A 20,247-nucleotide genomic window follows, 5' to 3' on the forward strand; every position below is an offset into this window, starting at 1 on the left:
TGAGGGCTGTTGGAAAGTTCTCCTTACCCAAAACTGCACCAGAGTTGTGTTGCCCCGGTTGGTGCCAGTGGTGCATTTAGTGCTTTGTACCCCCTCCTGCAACATGCTCCCTGACTGGGGAGATTGGAGCTCTTCCCAGGCATGTTCAGGGGCTCTGCTCAGCCATGGCAGGTCTTAGCAGCATCATTGCACGTAGGGGGACAACTGCTGCCTCCCCTAGCCGCCCTGTAAATGCAGGGGGACCCGTTGGGCTTCCACACTGGGACTAGATGCTGGGTAGGCCCCTGCTGCCATGCTGCTTGACATGCCTGGGTTGCCACTCTGAGGATGCCAGGCTGGGGGCCAGAAGCACATGGTGGTGGGGGCAAGCGCTGCAAAGAAAATCTGCATCGCTCATCCAACTGCCCGCTGCCTGAAATCATGGAGACGGACCAAAAAATGACAGACAAAGCCTCCAGTTACAGCCAAATAGCGCAGCATTGCAGTATGAGAGAGCTTGTCTTTTTTTTTTTTTTTTTTTGTTATGCATTTGACACTTTTTCATGCTGTTTGACATTTAAAATAAAGAAATTGTCTTTCTTTTATAATGTGGAAATCACTTGGATCTTCCTGGGAGAGACACCTCAGCATTGTTCCTAATTGTTTTTGTGCTCCCAAATTAAAATGCACGTTTTAATTGTGGCATCTGTAATTTTAGCAGAAATGGTATAATTACAGGCGCGATAGAGAGAGAATGTGCATCATCCCCTTATTATGTATCTACATTTTGTTTCAACCTTTTGTCTCAACCTTGTCTGGGGTCTGTCAAACAGACTAACAGAGTCAGCGCTCTTTCAAGAAACACATTTAACTCTGGCTTTTTCAGTTTTCAGTTATTATCATACTTCATAGCTTCCTTTTGGGACTAAGGGGAAAGCAGAAAATACAGATAAGTTTTAACCGCTCTCTGTGACCAGTGAGCACAGTGGGTGCTGGATGGAGAGCCCAAGAACAGAAAGTTCAGTAAATGAGGCCAGGACAGAAGACCCCAGGCACCAGTGACACGAGCTTGGCTGCCAGGCGAGACGTCCTTGTCTAGCCTCAGTCTTCCCTGGCTGCTCCTGAGTAGCTAAGGGAGAGGGTTTTGTAGAAAGTCAGTCCTTCTCTGCAAGCCAGAAACCCATTTTTGATGGGCAGCTAAATAGCTTGTTCACACAATAAAGAGTTTGGGTTACTTACCTGTAAAAGGGCATCTGTCTAATTACCAGTTGCTAATGGGTCTGACCTTCTCTTTTTGGCAGTATTTCCTTCTTAGCTTGAGGAAAACTTTATTATTTAGAGTTAAGAATCTTCATGGTTATTGATGCTACTAATGTCGTTTAACACTCTTATTGAGTACCAAAAGGTTTTACTGGTAGATATGGGAGACCAAGCTAAGGCTTGAGTCCTGGTACTTTATGTGACTCTTCCCAAACTGACCTTTTCTTCAACGGGAAGAACAAAAAAAACCTCACAAATTTACAAATACACAGGATGCTGTATTCAGAAAGCAGCATCCCAATTGCTGTTGCTTGCAGTCTTCCAGTTGAAAAATTCCTGCAACTAATTTTACATAGTTGTATATGAATGCAAACGCTGTGTTTTGTTTTGGTGTTTTTCTTTTTTTGTTTTTTGTCTTCAGAAAAGGCCATCTTTCAAGCAGATCATTTCAATCCTGGAATCCATGTCAAATGACAGCAACCTTCCAGACCAGTGTAACTCATTCCTGCATAACAAGGCGGAGTGGAGGTAAGTTTCCTTCATCCTAAAAATGAAAGAACGTGGTTTTCCTTTGAAATGGTGTGAGTCCATATTCTTCAGAAGGACATCAGACTCCGGTGATGTATTAGTAGAAAATATCTGTGTTGTGGTATTTTTAGAACGTAACTTACCTTGTTTTTTTTCAGGAATGTCCAGAATGTTGTGAAACTTGTATTAGGAGCCAATACACTTAGCTGTACCCTGTATTTATTATTACACTGGTTTAGGTATCATGGTATTTATGGGTTTGTGATGCACATCTTAAAACCAATTATGCGTTTTTCAGTCAATAATGCGAGGGTGAAACAATGTCTGTCTGATGCAATTTTCATAGAAAATGTATAGGCATATGTTTATATTTAAAAAAAAAAAAGGGATAAAGGGCATAAAAGGATACACTTTCAAACCATGCCTCCATTTGTCTTTGCTTGTATGTGTTCTGCCATTTTTTCTGCATTCTCTCCTTTGTATTGACCTGTGTCCCCGCATTCAGCATATGCCCAGGCCAGCCCTAGTTTTGCGTAGTGCACCCGCATTGCCTGAGCATGTGATTTTACCCGTTGCTGGCTGGAATTTTTATTCATAAGTGATTATAAACAGAGATGAGAGCTGAGAAAATTTTATTACATGACACAGTTTTACAGTAAAAGTTCCAGCCTATTTTCGTCATGTGCCAAAAACTTCTTAAAAAAAAAAAAAAAAAAAAAAAAAAAAAAAAGCAAGCCTGCCCCTGAAGCTTATTTGTCAGGCAGAAAGCTTGCTGATTCGCAGTACATCCTTCTGTTTGGAAAAGAAAATTTGAAAACAGATCTGCATGGGCAGGAGATTTTTACCAGACGATCGTGCCTCAGTCTATATTAAGCGGCGCTGGCCCCGCTCCAGGTAAGCTGGGAGCAGAGAGATTGAAAAGATTCCCTGCCTGCAGCCGGGGCCGGGAATCGAAGAAGCCCTGGAGCAGGGCTGTGGGTGGATGGAGGACGGGGGCGGGCAGAGCCCACGGAGACGGGGCTTGTCTCAAAACCAGCATCCCACGTTTCCTCCGCGGACTTCCAACCAAGGCAAATCGCGACGTATCGTTTTAATCGGGCGAGTGGAAAAAGTGAGCTGGCGATCACATGGTGGGAGTTATTATAAATAGCCGGGGCCGGGGCCGCTCCTGCCCTGACTCAGCAGCGCCGGCGGCAGCCCCGCCGCCTCGGGCACCGGCGGCGACGGCGGCGGCGCGCCACCTCCTGGCGACAGCCGCGACCTGCGGCACCCGCACCGCCACCGGGGCGGCGGGGCCCGGGCCGCGCTCCCCTGCGGAGGGGGCTGCGAGGGGTGGACGCCCCCTTCCAACCCCCGGAGTGGTCCCGTGGGATGTGCTCGGTCAGTGATTTTATCCGTGGCGGTGCTTTTACGAGCCATCAGGATGCTCTCTCCCCAGCCCCCAATCCATATTCTAAGGCTCGGAACAAATTTCAGGTATTTAGAGTATAAAAACATATTTCTTGGTTACCATTATTTATGCAGACTCTGGACATTGTGGTTTTGGTAGCAGGCGGAATAGAATACAAGGAGTGTTGGAAGAAAAATATCCCCCAGGGAGGGGTTTCTTATACACTCCTGGGTAGTAAAAATAATTATTTAAAAGATGAGCAAGTACTCAAATTCCTCTAGAAGGAAATAACTACTTAAATCTTGCTAATATAGCAGAATAAAAGCCATGCTAATTGACATTTGGTTACATTAAACTTCTCTTTTCTTACTAAACTGATTAATTTCTTGGAGTGTGACTCAAGTAGCCCAAGTATTTCTTGCAAATTTTATTTTGATGGACCTGAATTGTTCAGATGAGGAATGGCTAACAAGGTGTTAATTAAAAGCCATGGAGAAACAAAAAGTTCTTTGGCACTACCGAGTCATGGGAAAACGTCTTACCATGGAGACTTGTGTTAAAGGGAAATTAACTTGGAGACAAGGAACTATGAGAGAGAAAAAATGATTTCATGATAGGGCATGATTTGCCTGAAAGCAAAGTTGATTTCTGAATTAAGCTGAAATGAAACACAAAGTGCAGAAAGATCCCAAGTCGTGTGGGGACTTGCTCAGGAGCTGGGTGAGAGCGACACTCTCATACGTCAGTTCTGGTAACGGCTGCCTTCCCTGATGCAAAAGCCATGTCTGTACGGAAACACTCATGAAGGTTAAGCCAAATTAATAGAAAGTATTCAAAAAATATGCAAGTTAGAGTAGATGAATGAGTTGTATACATAAAGTGATCCCAAGGGATAAACAAAAGCAGACTAAGACCATTTCTGAGAACGGTTGCGCAGAAGTTCAATGTGGTTTAACTTCTGCATTGAAAAATGTTTGCTTTTTACTCATTGCTCTTTTTTTTAATTATTTTATTTTTTATCCTGTAGTGATTTGCAAAGAGATAGTTGGACCAGCAGTAGGGAAAGAATGAGATGTATTACCAAGAAATAGGGAATTTTAATGAAGCCTGGCTGTCAGAGCCCTGGAGAAGGATGGGCTTGGGAAAAGTGAAGGTGACGCTTGTTCTTTGAGGGACATCCAAATTAGTGATCCACATACCGCACTCTCACAAGGATACTGCTCTTATCAAAGCAAATCAAAGCTCAGACAAGCTGGATTACATTTTTTCCCACTCAAAAAAAGAGCAGGTTTGTTTTGTGTAGAGACGTGCAAAAAATGCATCTGTAACAGCAGGTAACCAGTCTTCAGCCTCTCTGACTGGCTGACTTGAAAACTGAGAGTGGGCTCAGTTTATGCAGGACTCACAGAGGTGACAAGATAAATGACACTTTGACCTATCTTTAGTGTGGTCTTATTTGCAATATTTACTGGTCTTGATGTTTCTGTTAATAATACATTAATAATAATTAATACATTAATCTGCCTGTTCTGTCGTTTCCTTAAAATAAGTCAGTATTTTATTTCCTAACTGTTCTACCCTTCACATTTTTATTATTTTATCAAATAGCAGCCCTATCTTACGGCTCAGTTGCACGGGTCTGCCTTCATGTCTTTCTCAAGTCACTTTTATTACAGTAGGAAAAAATTACTATTGAAGTAATGATGTTCCAATTCAGTGAGACATCACATTTGTCTGCATTTAGTCATATATACTAACTGCATTTCTCCTTCTACCCTCTCCCCACGAGCGGCTGTTCTAATGATTAAAATAGTCTATTAGGGATACTTATATTAGTGTATCAGTAGCAATTCAAGACATATAAACAAATGCCAGTCATTATTTTTAATCTGTGACTGTTCATCATTATAATTTCTAACAGTACAGTATACATTCCTCAGTGTCACAGAATGAGATTATTCTAGAAAAGACAGTGTGCTCAGACTGCAGAACTACAGGAGCAAACAAATCCACATGCTCTACCATGGATAATGTTTCAAGCTGCTTCATTTATGAAGTAAGACTCATTAACTGGGCAATGTACGGTAGCTCTCTTTAATTACACAGTTTTATTATACAGTGGAATTATTTCTCAGAATGCAACTGTTTTCACAGACTGACCTTTTATTATAAGAGAAGTTTCTGTCTAATGAAGAGAGGTAATTACCACACAAAATAGACTTTTGACATATAGAAAGCTATTGTTACCAGGACTTTCCTAGTGCAGAATGTTATTTAAAAGAGAACCTTAATTTACATATTTTAAAAATTACAGAGTTGCATGTAAGTAGTAGTGAAGTTGAGAGACAAACTAAGGAAAGCAGCACTTGCAACTATCCTCCCCCCCAGTAGATTGCATAGTATATATTGCACCTGGCAGAAAGGTTTTACAATAGGGAAATGCACGCTTGGAGTCACTTTCTGACCTTTTATCCAGAGCGTTTTTGTTTTGTTCCTTTATTAGGATGGGTGTTTTTTCCTTCATTAGGATGTGTGACCACTTTCCCCCCAGCACCGGGATCAGCCCCTCACCTTTGCATGCCTAAATATGGGAGAGAATTTTGCTTGAAATCTGAAGCATAATAATTGCGAGGGGCATTTGTTCTGACCACTACATCGAAGAGCTCGCTCAGCGGGATTTAAGTGTGATAAATGCCCTTGCCCCAGGTGGCTGATTTTTGCAGTAGAATTAAGCGTGGTCGTAGAGTTTGCTCGTTCTCCCACCCCTGAATCCTTTCACTGTACTTTGTGAGCTTTACTCTCTGACAGAGGTGTGTTACTAAAATAAAAAAAATCTATAAGATTTGGAATATTTAAGTTGTTTCATTGACTTAAAATTTGTGTATGCATTTTCCCACATCGAGAGGCTGAACTCCTTTAGGTTGATACTGGAGAACTTAATCATTCCATGCTAGGGCAGGATATTTACAGGAAGAAATACTCACTTTTTTCCTATTATCTCCCCACCCCCATCCCCCCAATAGAAATGAAAACTAACTCTGTTAGTCCTTTTATTTTCTTTTTGAAAACATCAGAAGGAGGAGATTTTGTTTATGGCGTGTTTATGAAGGGAAGAAGTTGTGAAAGTTTGAGCAGAAGATTTGGCATTGCAGAGTCTCAGTAGCTATCTTCAGAGCTCTCTTTAGGATCTCTTGTCTCCTTAGGAGCGTGCTCTCTCCAGGAGGAAAATGAAACGCTGCGGTTGATGATTCCCACGCTGTGAATAGGGAACAGTTGAAGTACTAGTCAGGACACAGGTGGCAGGCAGTGCACAGTCTCCCAAACAGTCACAGAAACGGTTTGTTAAATGCAAATGCAACCTCTGATCCAAATGGGAGGTTTTTCTTTGGTTATCCCACAAGCAAAAAATGTGGCTGAATTTAGTGGCAGAATTACTTTTGTGTACTTTCTAGTATTCACCCGTGCATTTGCAGCGCAAAACTTGTTCAGCTCTTTTCCAAGAGTTCAGTTCAGTTCGTGTATTTAAAAGATACTGCCTGTCAGGAAGCATGTCAAAGGAAATCGCTTTCTTAAGGGATGAGGCACATGCAGTGCAAGCCAATAACGACAGTATCTTGAAGCTTCTTAGAGTACTGCCCTCATTTCCTGCCTTTCTTATTTTTCACACCTTTGCATGTATGGTGAGAAGCAGAGGAAAGTACCAAATCCTTTTATTAACTATGCCAGACTTGAGAAGCTTGTATTTGTAGCCTTTTGCAGGGCTGGGTCGTATCATGGTTTATATTCTTGTTCTTTTATCCTCACCTAGAGAAACAGGAAGGTAAGTGGGAAGAACAGCCTAGTGCTGGTTCTGTGTATTTTGAGTGTAAGTCCAAATAATATTTATAGCCAAGTTATAAACCCAGGCAGCGGGGCCTCTTAGACTGCCCGTGTTGGGTTGCTAATGATTGACCTGTTACTAGTTCTTAGTGCAGTTTCTTTATGGATAAGATCATGTTTCACGATGTTGAGGGAAAAGACAGCATTTTAGTTTTTAAAATGTTGTTATTATATGGCGTTTTACTCTTTCAAATGTTATTTTTCTTCAACTGAAGGTATTGTGGTATTCTCAAGTATAAACATTGCCAGTTCTTAAAGCTCTGAAAGGCTTTGCATTTGGTAATTAAATGAACTGCTTGAGTTAGTATTGTACTTTTCAGCCTTTCACATTTAATTAACATTCAAGTGGGAATTATGAACAATTTATATCTGTCAGGAAAAGACAAGACGTAACAAATTGTCTCTGTGCAGATGTGAAATTGAGGCAACCTTAGAGAGACTAAAGAAACTGGAGCGTGATCTGAGCTTTAAAGAGCAGGAACTAAAGGAACGGGAGCGACGTTTGAGGATGTGGGAGCAGAAGTTAACTGAACAGTCCAATACTCCTGTAAGTAGACAATAATTCAACCTTTCATCTTTCTTCAGAAAGTAATTGGAGCTTTGTCTATGTAAATCTAAAGACACACCGAGGAAATAGTGCCCCTATTTTCTTTAGTTGTTCCTTTGGGCCAATTAAAGTCTTATTTATTACATCACTGCAAATAGCTATACTATTTTTAAAAATTTCATCTAATACATTAGATATCAGATATTGCTGATAGTTCATATTGTGCCATGGGCACTTAAGTAGTTTCACCTTGATTTAATTACAGTTCTCAGCTTTGAAGGTTGATTGCATTCAATAAATTCATTTTTCAACTAGAAAGCTGTTGACTTTAATGGATGCAGGATTTGGTCTTAAATGTAAGAATCATCTGTTTCTTGCAGAAGGCGGCTTGAGAAACTTATGTGGATTTTTTATTTACTTATTTTGTTCTTTTTCTTGGAGAAGAAGCAAATTTCCATTCTGTGAAAAAGGGGGTCAAAATTTGATGTGTTAATTTAGGGCTTTGTTCATAACCATAGTTAACATTCTTGTACTGTCCAGTTATTAGCTGTTAGGATTGCCACATTTCTATTAATAAATTGAACAAAAAACCTTCTTTGGATTATCTTGAGTTTCTTAACGAAATGTGATGCTTTTGACTACTGATTGGCAGAGGGAGGACCACAGGGTTGGTGCATGGCTAGACATACTACAACAGAATTGTTGTTAAGAAAAAAATACCGCATAACCTACTTGTTTTTAAAGCACTAGATAAAACAAATACCAAATTGAGATTGCAGTCGCATATGATTTTTTTATGCCCAATTTTATCCTACTTACAACCTTCATTCCAACCAGACCCATTTACATACAACTTGTGTTTAAGCTTATTGCTATTGTTTGAATTAAGTTGCATTCATGTTCCAGCTGTGAACATACGCAGTAATGAAATCATGAAGAATGAATGTTTTCCTATGTGCAGATACTGTATGTTCTCAGCAGATATCTGTATGCCTGCTTTAACGCTTGCAAACTTCCAGTAACTGAGCTGTGGGCCGTCATCTATCCTGAGCACAGCATGAGACACAGCCTTAATGAGCAAATCTTTTCACGAGCAAGGCCCTAGGGTTTTTTTTTTTTTTTTTTTTATGCTGTACTTGCTTATGACTTCTACTTTTCACTTAGTGCTGGCATTGCTGGAAGAATAAAGCATTGTGCTAAGGCCTATTGTGCTAAGCATGAACTATCTTTCTGCATAACATTAACCCAACTCTCCTATGGCATTTAAATGCAATTTCCTCTAATAGAGAAATATAGATTTGTTTTTCCCATAGATCTTTAGTGAACTGTTAACATGGAACGGCTTTAAAAAAGCGCTGTTTTGTTGGAAAAAAAATTTGACATACTGACAAAAATTGGCTTGTTCAAGCAGGATTGTTTTTTTCATAGCAAATGAAGTTCTACAAATACAGCTATATTTTAAACTCATAGCTGTAAACCATTTGCAAAATACCCCCCGGCGTTCTGTTTGCAAGCTGTAATCCTTGGAGTCAAGTGTCTCCCTCCCTCCCTTGGTTCATTCAGGGTACGTCCGCTCACCGGCATCAAACTGGAGGATTGCAACAGGGATGTGCTCTGCGCGATTTTAAGCTACCTTGGCTGTAAGAATAGTAGTAAGGATATGGCAACCAGAGCTAATAACACAAGCCAACTAGGCTTATACCTGGTTCTTAACCAATGCTAGGCCTTGTTGTGTCTTAGCTGGTACTGTCATCCCCGCTCTGCACTTCACAGTCACTTCCTCGTTTCGCTCTGCAGCAAAGACCAGAGGCCAGTAGATACTGTTAAAGTGGTGTCCAGGAGGAGAAACTCAAACCAAGTGGAAGGAGGACAGCGAAAGCTGTCTCTGTGACTTGTTTCTCCAGTGTTTTAGGGTTGGTAGAAGCTTCATCCTGCGTGGTAGGTAGCTATGAGTGGCAGGCTGCTCCCACTCCAAAGAATAAACTATAGCTTTACACACATCAGCATGAGAGAAGGATGAGGCCAATCTTTAGAAACACTTCAGTGAAAGTAGTGTTTCTCCCTGCTCTTGTTTTGACCCTGTTTCTGCTGTGTCTCATACAACAGACACCTTTGAGTCTGATCCTTGCAAATTCCCTTTGTGCAGATCTCCAAGAGCCTCTTGCACAAGGGGATACGGAGCCTTTTGGGGGAATAAAATATATCCACAGCTGTAGTGAAATGGGAGACTTTTGAAAGAGGACCTGACTTTTAAGAAGAGAGTGTAGGTAGCTAAGCTGAAGCTCATATCTAGAGGAAGACAGTCAGCAAGACATGAAATCCATCCAGATGCTCACATGCGGTGCCATGCCCCTGCAGGTGATCGTTTAAGAAGAACAGTGGCTTGCACAGAGATTGGGGATCCTAGCAATCTATAAAAGTCTCTTCACGATAGTTGTCATATGCAATGCGACAAAGGCAGGTCCAGTCGCAAAGGTTCTGCTCTCCAGATAACGAGAGGACAAAATAAGGAGGTAGTAAGGTGATTATAACTCACAAAATGAGCCACAGTCATGGCCCATTCACAGCTTACCCACTGCCAGGTATTGCACAAACACTGACCCAGAAACGTGTTTTAGGGGAAAGCTGTTATGCAGCTTTATTGATTTTTATGGGGAATTCTTCCCAGTGGGTGGGTTTCCATGGATCTAAAGTGACTGAAACGCCAATAGCTGATGGAAGAACTACCTGACGATGAATCATTTATGCTGGGCATCTTGTTTCCGTGGCTAGATCATGTTTTTAAAATATTCCTTCTCTTTATCAGTAGGAGCTTTTGGTGTCCTTGATCCGAGTAATGCTCTGGTGATGGTGTGGTTTTGTCCGGTACAGCCAGGTGTACAGAAGCTTAGCTGCAGGTTCCTTCATCACTTAACCATAGGACACATGAAGAGTATTTAGGGCACCCCATCTCCCCGACTTCTTAATTTTATTTTTATTTGTTAAGCTTTAGCCACTAGCTTTTGTTAACCACGACACAAATGGGAAGCCTATATAAGTAGGGAAAACTTGAGAGGAACAAAACACGGATATTGCCCTTTTTAATGACAGACAATTTGCCAATGTAAGTGGCTTTGACAACAAACAGGCACTCTTTGAGCAGCCTGGCCAGGAAGCCTCCTATGTTACGGACCAGGGCATCACTGTAATGACCCCTGTAACTCGTTGGGACCAACTGCCGTTGACTCTTCGGCCAGTTTTCTGATTAGGTTAAAAAAGATGTGGAAAACCATGGATTTTGGGCAGGTAGTTTTGCAAACAGCTTTTGAAAGAAAGGCCAGTTCAGGTGTCTGCACACAGCTCCCCTGCTCTTGCTTTAGTAGGTAGTTTAATTTGGGGTGAAACTCCTGAGTTTTTACTCCCTGAGAAGAACAGGCAAGCCTGTCACAGATGGTACTAGCCCGGCCACTCTAAAGAGGCATTGATCGTTATTTAGCTGGAGAGGGCACATTCCATTTGTTATTACAAACAGATTGGGTCAGGAAAATGCCATTATCTGTAGGTGAAAATTAAATCAGTAGGGATTTAATATGATGTACAACCAAATGGTGGGTATCTATTGATACCTATTGATATCACTTAAAAAAAAATATAAAGAAATGGGGGGGAAAAAAAAGGCACCCGAGCTGAAGAAGCTGACCAGCTGACCAAACAGCTCCTCTTTCCCTGCCTGCTCCTCCTGGGGACAGCTTCCAGAAGCAAGGTGCTGGTGCGGGCTGGAGGCCAGTTCCTGTGTCCTTTGCACTGGTGAGAGGCTTGTTTCTGATTGCGGCCGTGGCAGGGTGACCCCTTCCTCTCCTTCTGAGCATACGCCCCAAACCGGCCTCTGCACAAATAATACTGCTGCTGTTAGCTCTGATGTTAGAGGGCTGCTACTTCTGCACCAAACTTCGGGAGCTTGTTGGGGTTCTCTGATCTTAACGTGATTTATTCTTCAATCCTGAAAGGTTCAATTAAGCAACTCAGTCAGGCTTTTGTTGTACCCGCATTGCCCTGGGAGCAAGTCCCCCTGGCTGGGAAATGTCACGTGCTGTTTTACACTGTACAAAATGAAGGATTGAAGAGTTTGAATCTTTTGTCACGAAAGCTCTGCTACCTGTGGTTCTTGCCATGCGACTCAGTGATTTTGCACTTTTGTTTAAGAACAATGACCCCAGAATGAAGCTGTCTGGTTAAATGAATTCTCTGTGTTTAGATTCACTAATCGTTGTGCTTTCTGTTGATTGCCAACTAATCTGGTGGTGTCTTTTTTCCTCGATTTTTAAATTGGTTCTAACTTTCACTTTTGCTCTGTCCTTTCCTCCTCTAAATAGTTTTTCTTACCTCTTGCTGCAAGAATGTCTGAGGAGTCTTACTTTGAATCTAAAACAGAGGAGTCAAACAGTGCAGAGATGTCATGTCAGATCACAGCAACAAGTAACGGGGAGGTAGCTGGCATGAACCAAAGTCTGAAGGCCTTGATGATGACGGGCTTTGGGGATATCTTCTCTCTGAACCAAGCAGGATCTGTCCTGCAGTCTGGAATGCAGATAAACATGCAAGCCAAAAAGAATTCTTCTAAAACCACCTCTATGAGAAAAGGAAAGAAAATCAACATGGCTTTGGGTTTCAGTGAATTCGACTGGTCAGATGACGATGATGATGATGATTATTTTGATGACACAGATGATAGCAGCGAATGAAATCAGTTATAGAATTAACCCTGAAATCGGTTTTAGTAAAGCAAAACAATAAAGTTTTAGAATGAGAATCCTGTCAGTTTGGTCTGTTTAAATCCTGTAAAAGAAAAAAAAAAAAAAAGGCGAGACGTTTTCCAGGCTGAGCATGTTTGTGTGTAGAAAGACATGTTGTTTTTGTTTAGATTGTGCTGACTTATTTCTGCTTTGATGAAATTTGGAACTAAACTTTCCGAACTAATTGAGATTATTATTATTTTAAGAACCGTGATTATATCTATAATTCTTGATGCCTGATTACAGAAACTATGGCTTGATAAACTTCAGATCTGACTACACTGGGGGAAACTTCAATGCCTTTAATGCAATTAATGTACTTCACATTTTTCTTTTGTGTTTTTTGTCATTTCCCTTACCCCTTTCATTGTCAATCATACGAATATACTTGTACTTCCAGATTTGCTGTTCTCTATAGTCAGTTCTTTTTTACTGTTGCAGTGAAGGGGTTTGCTGTGTTTCTAATTTAAAGCCTTTTTCAAGGCGACATTGTGGGAAGTCACAAATAGGTTTCTAGGAAGAGATAAGCTTGGTTGAGGGGAAGAGAGGGGTTAGTTAAATACACAGTTTAAAAACTGAATAGCAGCAGAATCCAGATAATCCCTTTTAGTAGATGATGTTTTTTCCCCCCCTCACGTGTGTATGCATGTGTATATAATTCACTCCAGCAAAGCGAACTGCAATCAGACCTCTGCATCTATTATCAGATATTGTGATCTAGAAGCTAATTTTCGGTTATGTTGATGTAAATTCAGGAAGCCTCATTAACTTTGATGGACTTATTCTGGTACCTGAGAGTAAAAATCGGTGTTAGTAAATTTTGCTTCTGTTGCATCTCCTAAACCGTGTGTGCTACCCTTATGAAAGGACAAAGAGAAGCCACAATGACATTTCAGCTTGGGTCCTGCTACTGTGGCTTACGTGAAATTCTCCATGATGGCGGTAATGCGAGGAATATTTACTAGTCTCTGCGTACCTGTTTTTTTGCAGCTAAATCACTTTTAAGGTATTGCCACCGCTGTTACGACTTACCATAAAACTCAGTGTGTAACAATCTGCTGCAATAATTGCCTGCCAGGCACTTATGTTGAGAGCAGTGAGTACGTTTCTCCTGATGACCCCTTTAGTGGTGATGCAGAAGGAGGGAGGGAAACCAGCACTAACACAAATGCAGGTTAGAAAGGAAGATGATGTAAAATATTTGCCCAAGGAAGAAGGGCAGCATTTCAAAAGGAAAACGTTACTGTCTAGTTCAGCTGTAGTGGGAATAAGCCATCAAAATTCCGTTCTCAATTACTGGAGGGGTTTCTTTTATGAAAACTTCTGTTTTTGAGTGGCTTCTTTAATTATAGGCTTGCCTGTTACACAGCTCTAACCTACATATTATGGCGAGTGTTTTTGTAGATAGCTTACAGAAAAATGGATACATTAGATAACAGCAGGCCTGAAATCATTACATGTTCACTCAAGAAAAGAGAAAGTTCTTTGAAGGAGTTTTTCTAGAGTGATGAGCGGGCACCTCTTCGGGTTGTGAGAGAGAATTGTTTTATCCTTAAGCATCAGCACTGGTCTGGTAACCTGCAAGGCAGCGAGTGCTGCGCTTCGAGCTTGCCCGCTCCTCTCACTTCACACAGAATTAGACCCTCCAAGATGCTTCGTTTCTGTAGGATGTGGTTCCTACATTCCACCTTCTTCCTGATGGTTGAAATCCATTGGCTTGATGTTAACCCTCTTGTATCAGGCAGCTTTTCTCACGAGAGATTTGTAATTTAAATGATGTAATAAGACTATGGAGTATCCCAAGGAGAAACTTGCTCCTTCAGCGCTGGTAGGGGTGGCTTCTTAGGTCCATCAAAGCAACCCGATTTTAGGGAGGAAAAGGGACATTGAAGGGCAAACGATTAAATGGAAATAAGAGCAAATAGGCTGTTTCCAGTTCAGATTTGTACTATTTTTGTAAGTCTATGTCTGCTAGCACCCACAGCAATGATACTATTTTTGTAACTGCCACTTTGCACCCAGGAAAATTTGATGGATTTGTGTAATCTAATACGTGCACTTTAGATTTTAAGATGTGTGTCATTGTGCATAAATTACTGTACCACGTAAGCGGTGTAGGGTTGTACAGCTTTAACTGAAAATGAAATTTGGTTCAGTACATTTAATATTCAAAAAAACAAAAAAAATCTGTTGCTAGCATTGATGTTTTGCACTTTTTTAGCATCTGACAATCTCAGAGCACTTCGTGCACATTTATATTTGCATGGGTTTTAGCTCAATTTGTAAATCTACTCCTTCATCTTTACAAAAATAAAAATAATCCTTAAGTAGTATGACACAGGGTTTCATAGTTGCAAAATCACAAGATTTAAGTCTGTCATCAAGGTTTTGTGCTTACCCAGGCGTGTATCTTATTTCAGCAAAATATCATCAGAATTTGGTAGCGTGCCCATAGGAGTTTCAGCTGTCTACTTAGTTCCAGTATTTTTTAATGACACAAAGATCGATTTTTTTCCCCTTCCCTTTTCTTTCCCCATACATTCTTTCTCAAAGCAAATTAAGCTATTTTAAGGAAAAATTTAAACTCCTGTAAAACTTACCTGTGCGTTCAAAGTAGCAATGGTTCCTGAATTTTAGAGAAGGTGGTAACATGACAAACTCTTCTGGTGCAATTCCCTTGCGATAGTGTGATAGTTAGGATATCAGCTATGCTTATTTAAAAAAAAAAAAAAAGTATTGATTGCATTTTTACTTTCCTGTGATGACTTTCATACCAAATGTCTCCAGTTCACAAGCCAAAAAATCATATGTGAGAATCAAGCTGTTTTGGTTTCTGCCTCTGATATGCTTCTCACTAGATAAAGATTTTGAAAGTGGCTGTGGTGGACAGGTATGTTGGTTGGAGGAGGTCAGAGTATTTCATCTTCCACACCTGATTTTGCTCTGCAGTGCAACCCAGTCTGTCTTCTACCTGTATTATCACCGAGGTATCCAGATCTCCACAGCAATCCACAGCCACATAGCGTGTCAGCTTATGAAAGCATTAACCAAACTCACAAGGTGTTTCTCTGGCTGCTCTGGGCTGTGGGCAAAACCACCAAAAGCCTTCCCATGCCTTGTACACCTCTCAGCACACTAGTCCCCAACAGGCCTTTTGGGATCACAGCTTTCTCCACTTTCCATAACGCCCTGGAATTATCTGCAGTAAAATAATATTGCTGCTTTTGGCAAGAGGGGAAAGGTAAGAACCAGGCCTGAACTTCTCATTTTTACCAGGCTGTTGTATTGCCAACAGTTGACTCAGATGGCTAAATGCCCTGAGAGAAGAATGGTGAGGATTGGCTTTTGGCTTCTTAAAGATATGGGGTGCGCTGGGACCAAGACAGGATGCCCAACTCCATTTTCTTTTCCTTCAGCAGTGGAGAAAAAAACGGAGAGGGGAGTTAATGGAGTAAAAATTTGATCTAGTCGTTTTTGTGATGATCACACCACTAATTCCTTGGAATAGAAAGTGTCCTAAGGCACGGTGTGTCGGTGTGCTGCATCCCCAGCTGGTTGCGTGCTGCCTGGCATGGAGTTTGTCTCCTCTGGACATGAAGGGCTTCCAGGAGGTGAGGTCTGGAGCAGCTCCTTGTCACACAGTCACGTTCTTCACTTGTCGTTTGTTTATCGTTCCAGCGGTTTTGTGTAGATGTTGATTCTCTTTCCTCCTGGGTTTTAAAGTGGTTTTTCTGAGTTAAATATTTGATGCAACAACGGTAAATCTGTAGTGTGCATATAGCTGTTCAGTATTCAGCAGCGTTACTGTGTGTCTTTAGCACTGTAGTTCCTTTTTCTGTAATCAGGCAGCTTTTACAGGTTTTTAATAAGACCTCTAACTTGACAGAAGTTTTAACTACGGTCCTAGGTAGAACGTTCAGGTAGAAAAATAAGTTCATTTAGTAATTTTCACAGCCCTTAAAATGCACTGGTAGGAATCTGGAGGAGAGACCTTTCCCTTTCCCCCCAGACTTCGACTTAGTGTACACTGTAAAATCTGCACAGAGATTTCTGATGTGTGAAGATTTAAGTTTAAAACTGTAGAACCAGCAGCCTTCTTTAAACATTTTATATTGTGTGCTAAATATTCATATGCCTTTTAAAGTCAGATATAGTCCACTGCATTTCTTGCTTTTGCACTACTGAAAAAGTTTTGTACTGAATACTAGGAGTCAATGCTACCTACACTTCCGAGTGTGAACCGATGAGATTTGAATAGAAAATATTTTCACAGTGTTAGAAAACTTTATCCTCCTTTCTGAAAAAAAAAAACCAATGCTGAGCGCAACGCCTGTGCCAAAACTCTTGTGCTGTAAACTGAATATATCATTTGTGTGGAACATGCGATGTTACACTTCTGTGTGGGAAAACCTTGCAGCGTCAGTTATTCTCTTTATTGCACTTGACATATGATGTCTTGTTTTATTCACACTGTGGATTTGATTTTCCAGTGTAAAACCAAAGCAAACAAACAAAAAGAAGTCATGGAATGTATTCATTTTCCTCAATTGGTGTCATAAACTTTCTTTTGATGTGAACTTTTTCCTTTGCTTCTCTTTGTTCCGAACTTCTATTTTGCAATAAACATTTTGACAGTAAATTTTATGCATCTGTGTCCCTGTGTAAAATGCTGGTATTACAAGAGATTCCTTATTGTCTGCTGGTTTAAGTTACTTCTTGTATTACTCACTGTGTGACATTTCTCCTTTATTCTCCTATTTTTAAAAAAAAAAATCGAAATAATACAGAACATATTCTGCCACTGGTTATATTTAAACATGGGAAAAGCTGAAAAAAATCTCTTGTGCAACTAAAAATGCAATATTGCACTTCTGCAGTAGACAATTCAGTTGTACAAATAATCCTACCAGGCTCCTTCTGCAGCACCAGCCACTTTGTAAGTGCCTACAAAAGGCACAACCCTCTGTCTTCCTAAGGATGTTTACAGTTGCCACATGCCCTCCTGTGTGCTCAGGTGTTGCCCCCAGCACTACTTTTGGCCCACAGCCTCCTGCCCAGGCTGGGGGTGACCGCTAGCATAGGGAATGCCGGACTTAACAGCGGGTAGGTTGAGTATGTTGGCTGGAAGTATGGTGTAGTAGAGAGAAATCGTCAAGAAGGTCTCTCTTTCCCTGGCAGACGCGTCTTGCTATCTGCCACTTCACCCTCGTGCCTTTGGCTCTGTCCCTTTTGGGGAAGCAGTGAGCAGAGGGGTGGGTTTGAGGGTCTGCTAGGTCCTCCTCACAGAGGTGGCTTCAGCTGGTTGTGTGGATAGCTTGTGCCCAGCAAGGTTTGGCTGAGACATTGGTGGAGGAGAAAGAAGGTCTGAAGAGTCCTCAGAGTGGGGTGAGCAGCAAAAAGTCATAGATGTGGAGGCAGAAATCAAAGGGTGTTGGGCAGTCACAAGAGCTTCAGTGGGAGTTTCATGTGGATGCTGCAAAAGCTTCAAGTTGTGGGTGGGTTACACTAGACCCTGGTCTCGTGCCTGGAGAGCCAGGGAAGTGCTCAGGCTGGCACCTAATGGGCAACTCTGCCCCGTGGCTCGGTGTCCAAGTGGACGTAGGCAGTGCTGAGCGCCTGCCGGGGGGGTGGAGAACTTGTGGGTGGCAGGGCTCTCTGGAGGAGGTCACAAAGCTTTGGAGGCTGGTGGGTAACCCAGCTGAGTCTCGCCTGAGTCAATGTTATGTACATCGAGTAAGTTTGCAACTACATCATGGTATTGAGCCTGTGGGAGACGCTGACAGTCCAAATACATACATACCGATCAATGTTAACCCTTTAGCAGGATAAAAATGCCAAGATGGTGAAGCTCGGGCTACCATCTGCTTGAATGAGTAAAATGGCAGTCAGTGCTATGGTGACGTCTTCTCTTGTGTCGGTTTTCAAATCTTCCCAGAATTCCACTTAATGCAGCCACCCTCCTGTGCATCCGGCGTGGTTTCCTTGTGCTTCAAGAGCTAACACCGTCTTGCGTTCAACCAAGTGCCCCGCGCAAGCTGCAGTTCGGGGGGAGGCTGGAAGCGCCGCACTCCCCCAGCCTCTGGGGAGCAGTTACCAAGCGTTGGCAGAAACCAAAAGAGACTTCTCTGTAGAGGAAGACTAGCCACAGTGGCCCAGCTCCACATTCTGCGTTCACTGCTGTCTAGTTACAGTTTGCCTTCCTTTGGCAGAAAATACCCATCCTTTGGGAGAGAGCAGTAATCACAGCATTATTTTCAGCAGAAAGCGGGTGGTTCCAAAGCCATAGCAAAAGCGAGAACCTTCCCATAGTGTCAGAGCCAGAGGAGAGGCAGCTAGAGAGTCCCTTGCCCTCCGACAGTTTACTTTTGCTTCCTAAATTCTTTCTGTCGGAGACTTGCTGATAATTTTATCTACATAAAGCGATGGGATGGATTTAGCACCACCACTGTGCTGCTGGAGCCAGCGTGAATCCAAGGGTTTAGTACAAGAGTCGCAGCCTAAACTCCTGCCCTTTGCAGGGGAGAAGGAACCGAATAAAATCAGCCACCAGAGTAAAATTTGGGTGAAGGGGAGAAAAATGGTCAGACGGTTTTCTTTTTAATTCATCTCTCTCACACAGTTGCTGCCCTCCTTTGATATTTGTGCGTGGACCGAAGAAGATGTGGTGAGTATTTTGTGTTAACGTGGCCGACATTGCGCTGCTGGAGCTCTCTAACAAATTGCAGTGGGTTCGGAGGGAGGGAAAGCCGGATCAGAATACCTAGGTGAGATTTTACTCATATTTGTTGGGTGAAACTTGTGTCCCAGAAAGGCTTTAAAATGACCCTGAGTAAATTAAGGACTCCAGCGACCTTCTTAAAATAGCCACATTCTCCAATGTCCAGAAAATAATCTGTGCTGGGAGCCATCGGCAGCCGGGAGGGCGTTCCGGAGTCAACGTTTAAGGAGCGTGGAAGTGTCCCAAGACCTGTCCTGGACAGGACAAAATGTGTTCGAAGGTTTTATCCCACTGTGTGCCACCAGGATGGCAATTAACTGAAAGAAAGTTCAGGGTTTTTTAAAGTGGATTCTCTCTTTCATACAAATTTTTTTGTATGAAATTCATTTTTTTGCATAAATTTCATCCAAATTTTTTTATGTGGAATCTCTCTTTCATACAAAAGAACGGCATTGGGTCTTTTTTACCCTTTTCTTCAGTTAAAAGGCTAAACAAGAAATTTCAGCCCTTCTAGCACGTGACAGATCGCCGAGCTGCTGTTTCGGTCGTTTCTCTTGTTCTTCGTAACAATAAACTGAGGAAGGTGGCTGCAAAATAGAAGGCAGTTTTTAAAAGCTGAATAAAAGTAATCTTGAGTCCTTTAATCCATAAAGTTAGAGATATTTTTATATTTAGTTTTAAACAAGAATGGTTACTTGTAAACTCCAAGTAACTGTAATTTAAGATGTTGATAATGTGAACTTCAAGACTGATTCCTCTTTTTTTGCAGTTTTTCTGGATGCAACAACTTACTAGAAAAGGTAAAAGCTGTTCGTATGTACCTTCGTATTCGCACTTCTGAATATCTGTACATTTGCTCATCCTTTTTTCTCCCTCCAGTAACGCACCTTATGGATTTCTGAATAACCTCTCTTATCTTAAGGCGATACTTCTGGGGAAATGAATGTATATGCTAGCTTGTTTAAGGAACACCATATCACTGGGAAACAATTGCTTCTTCTAGAAGAGGAGGATTTAAAGGAAATGGGAATTGTTTCCAGGGGACACATCATCCATTTAAAGGTATTTAAGAGCATATGTTGAATGCTGCAATGGGTTGTAGTGTGAATATTAAGAAGGAGTCTATATTGGTTTTCAGTAGTATTAACGACAAATTGTAAGGCCAAATCGAGAA

General features: G+C 41.6%; 1 protein-coding gene across 5 annotated transcripts in view; it reads left to right on the top strand.

Moving 5' to 3' along the window:
- MAP3K20 (mitogen-activated protein kinase kinase kinase 20) overlaps nucleotides 1-20,247 on the top strand; it is a 96,072-nt gene that overhangs the window by 52,419 nt on the left and 23,406 nt on the right. For 4 of the 5 annotated variants that reach the window (XM_063342655.1, XM_063342653.1, XM_063342657.1 and 1 more), the window contains exons 10-14: nucleotides 1,661-1,767; nucleotides 7,448-7,583; nucleotides 18,975-19,019; nucleotides 19,843-19,873; nucleotides 19,996-20,135. In XM_063342655.1, the coding sequence (XP_063198725.1) occupies nucleotides 1,661-1,767; nucleotides 7,448-7,583; nucleotides 18,975-19,019; nucleotides 19,843-19,873; nucleotides 19,996-20,135 (459 nt within the window). Of the gene's footprint in view, nucleotides 1-1,660; nucleotides 1,768-7,447; nucleotides 7,584-11,935; nucleotides 17,000-18,974; nucleotides 19,020-19,842; nucleotides 19,874-19,995; nucleotides 20,136-20,247 lie in introns of those variants that run through there. The other variant, XM_063342658.1, reaches the window with a different exon arrangement.

Source organism: Chroicocephalus ridibundus, chromosome 7 (genome assembly GCF_963924245.1).
Source record: "Chroicocephalus ridibundus chromosome 7, bChrRid1.1, whole genome shotgun sequence".
NCBI lineage: Eukaryota > Metazoa > Chordata > Aves > Charadriiformes > Laridae > Chroicocephalus > Chroicocephalus ridibundus.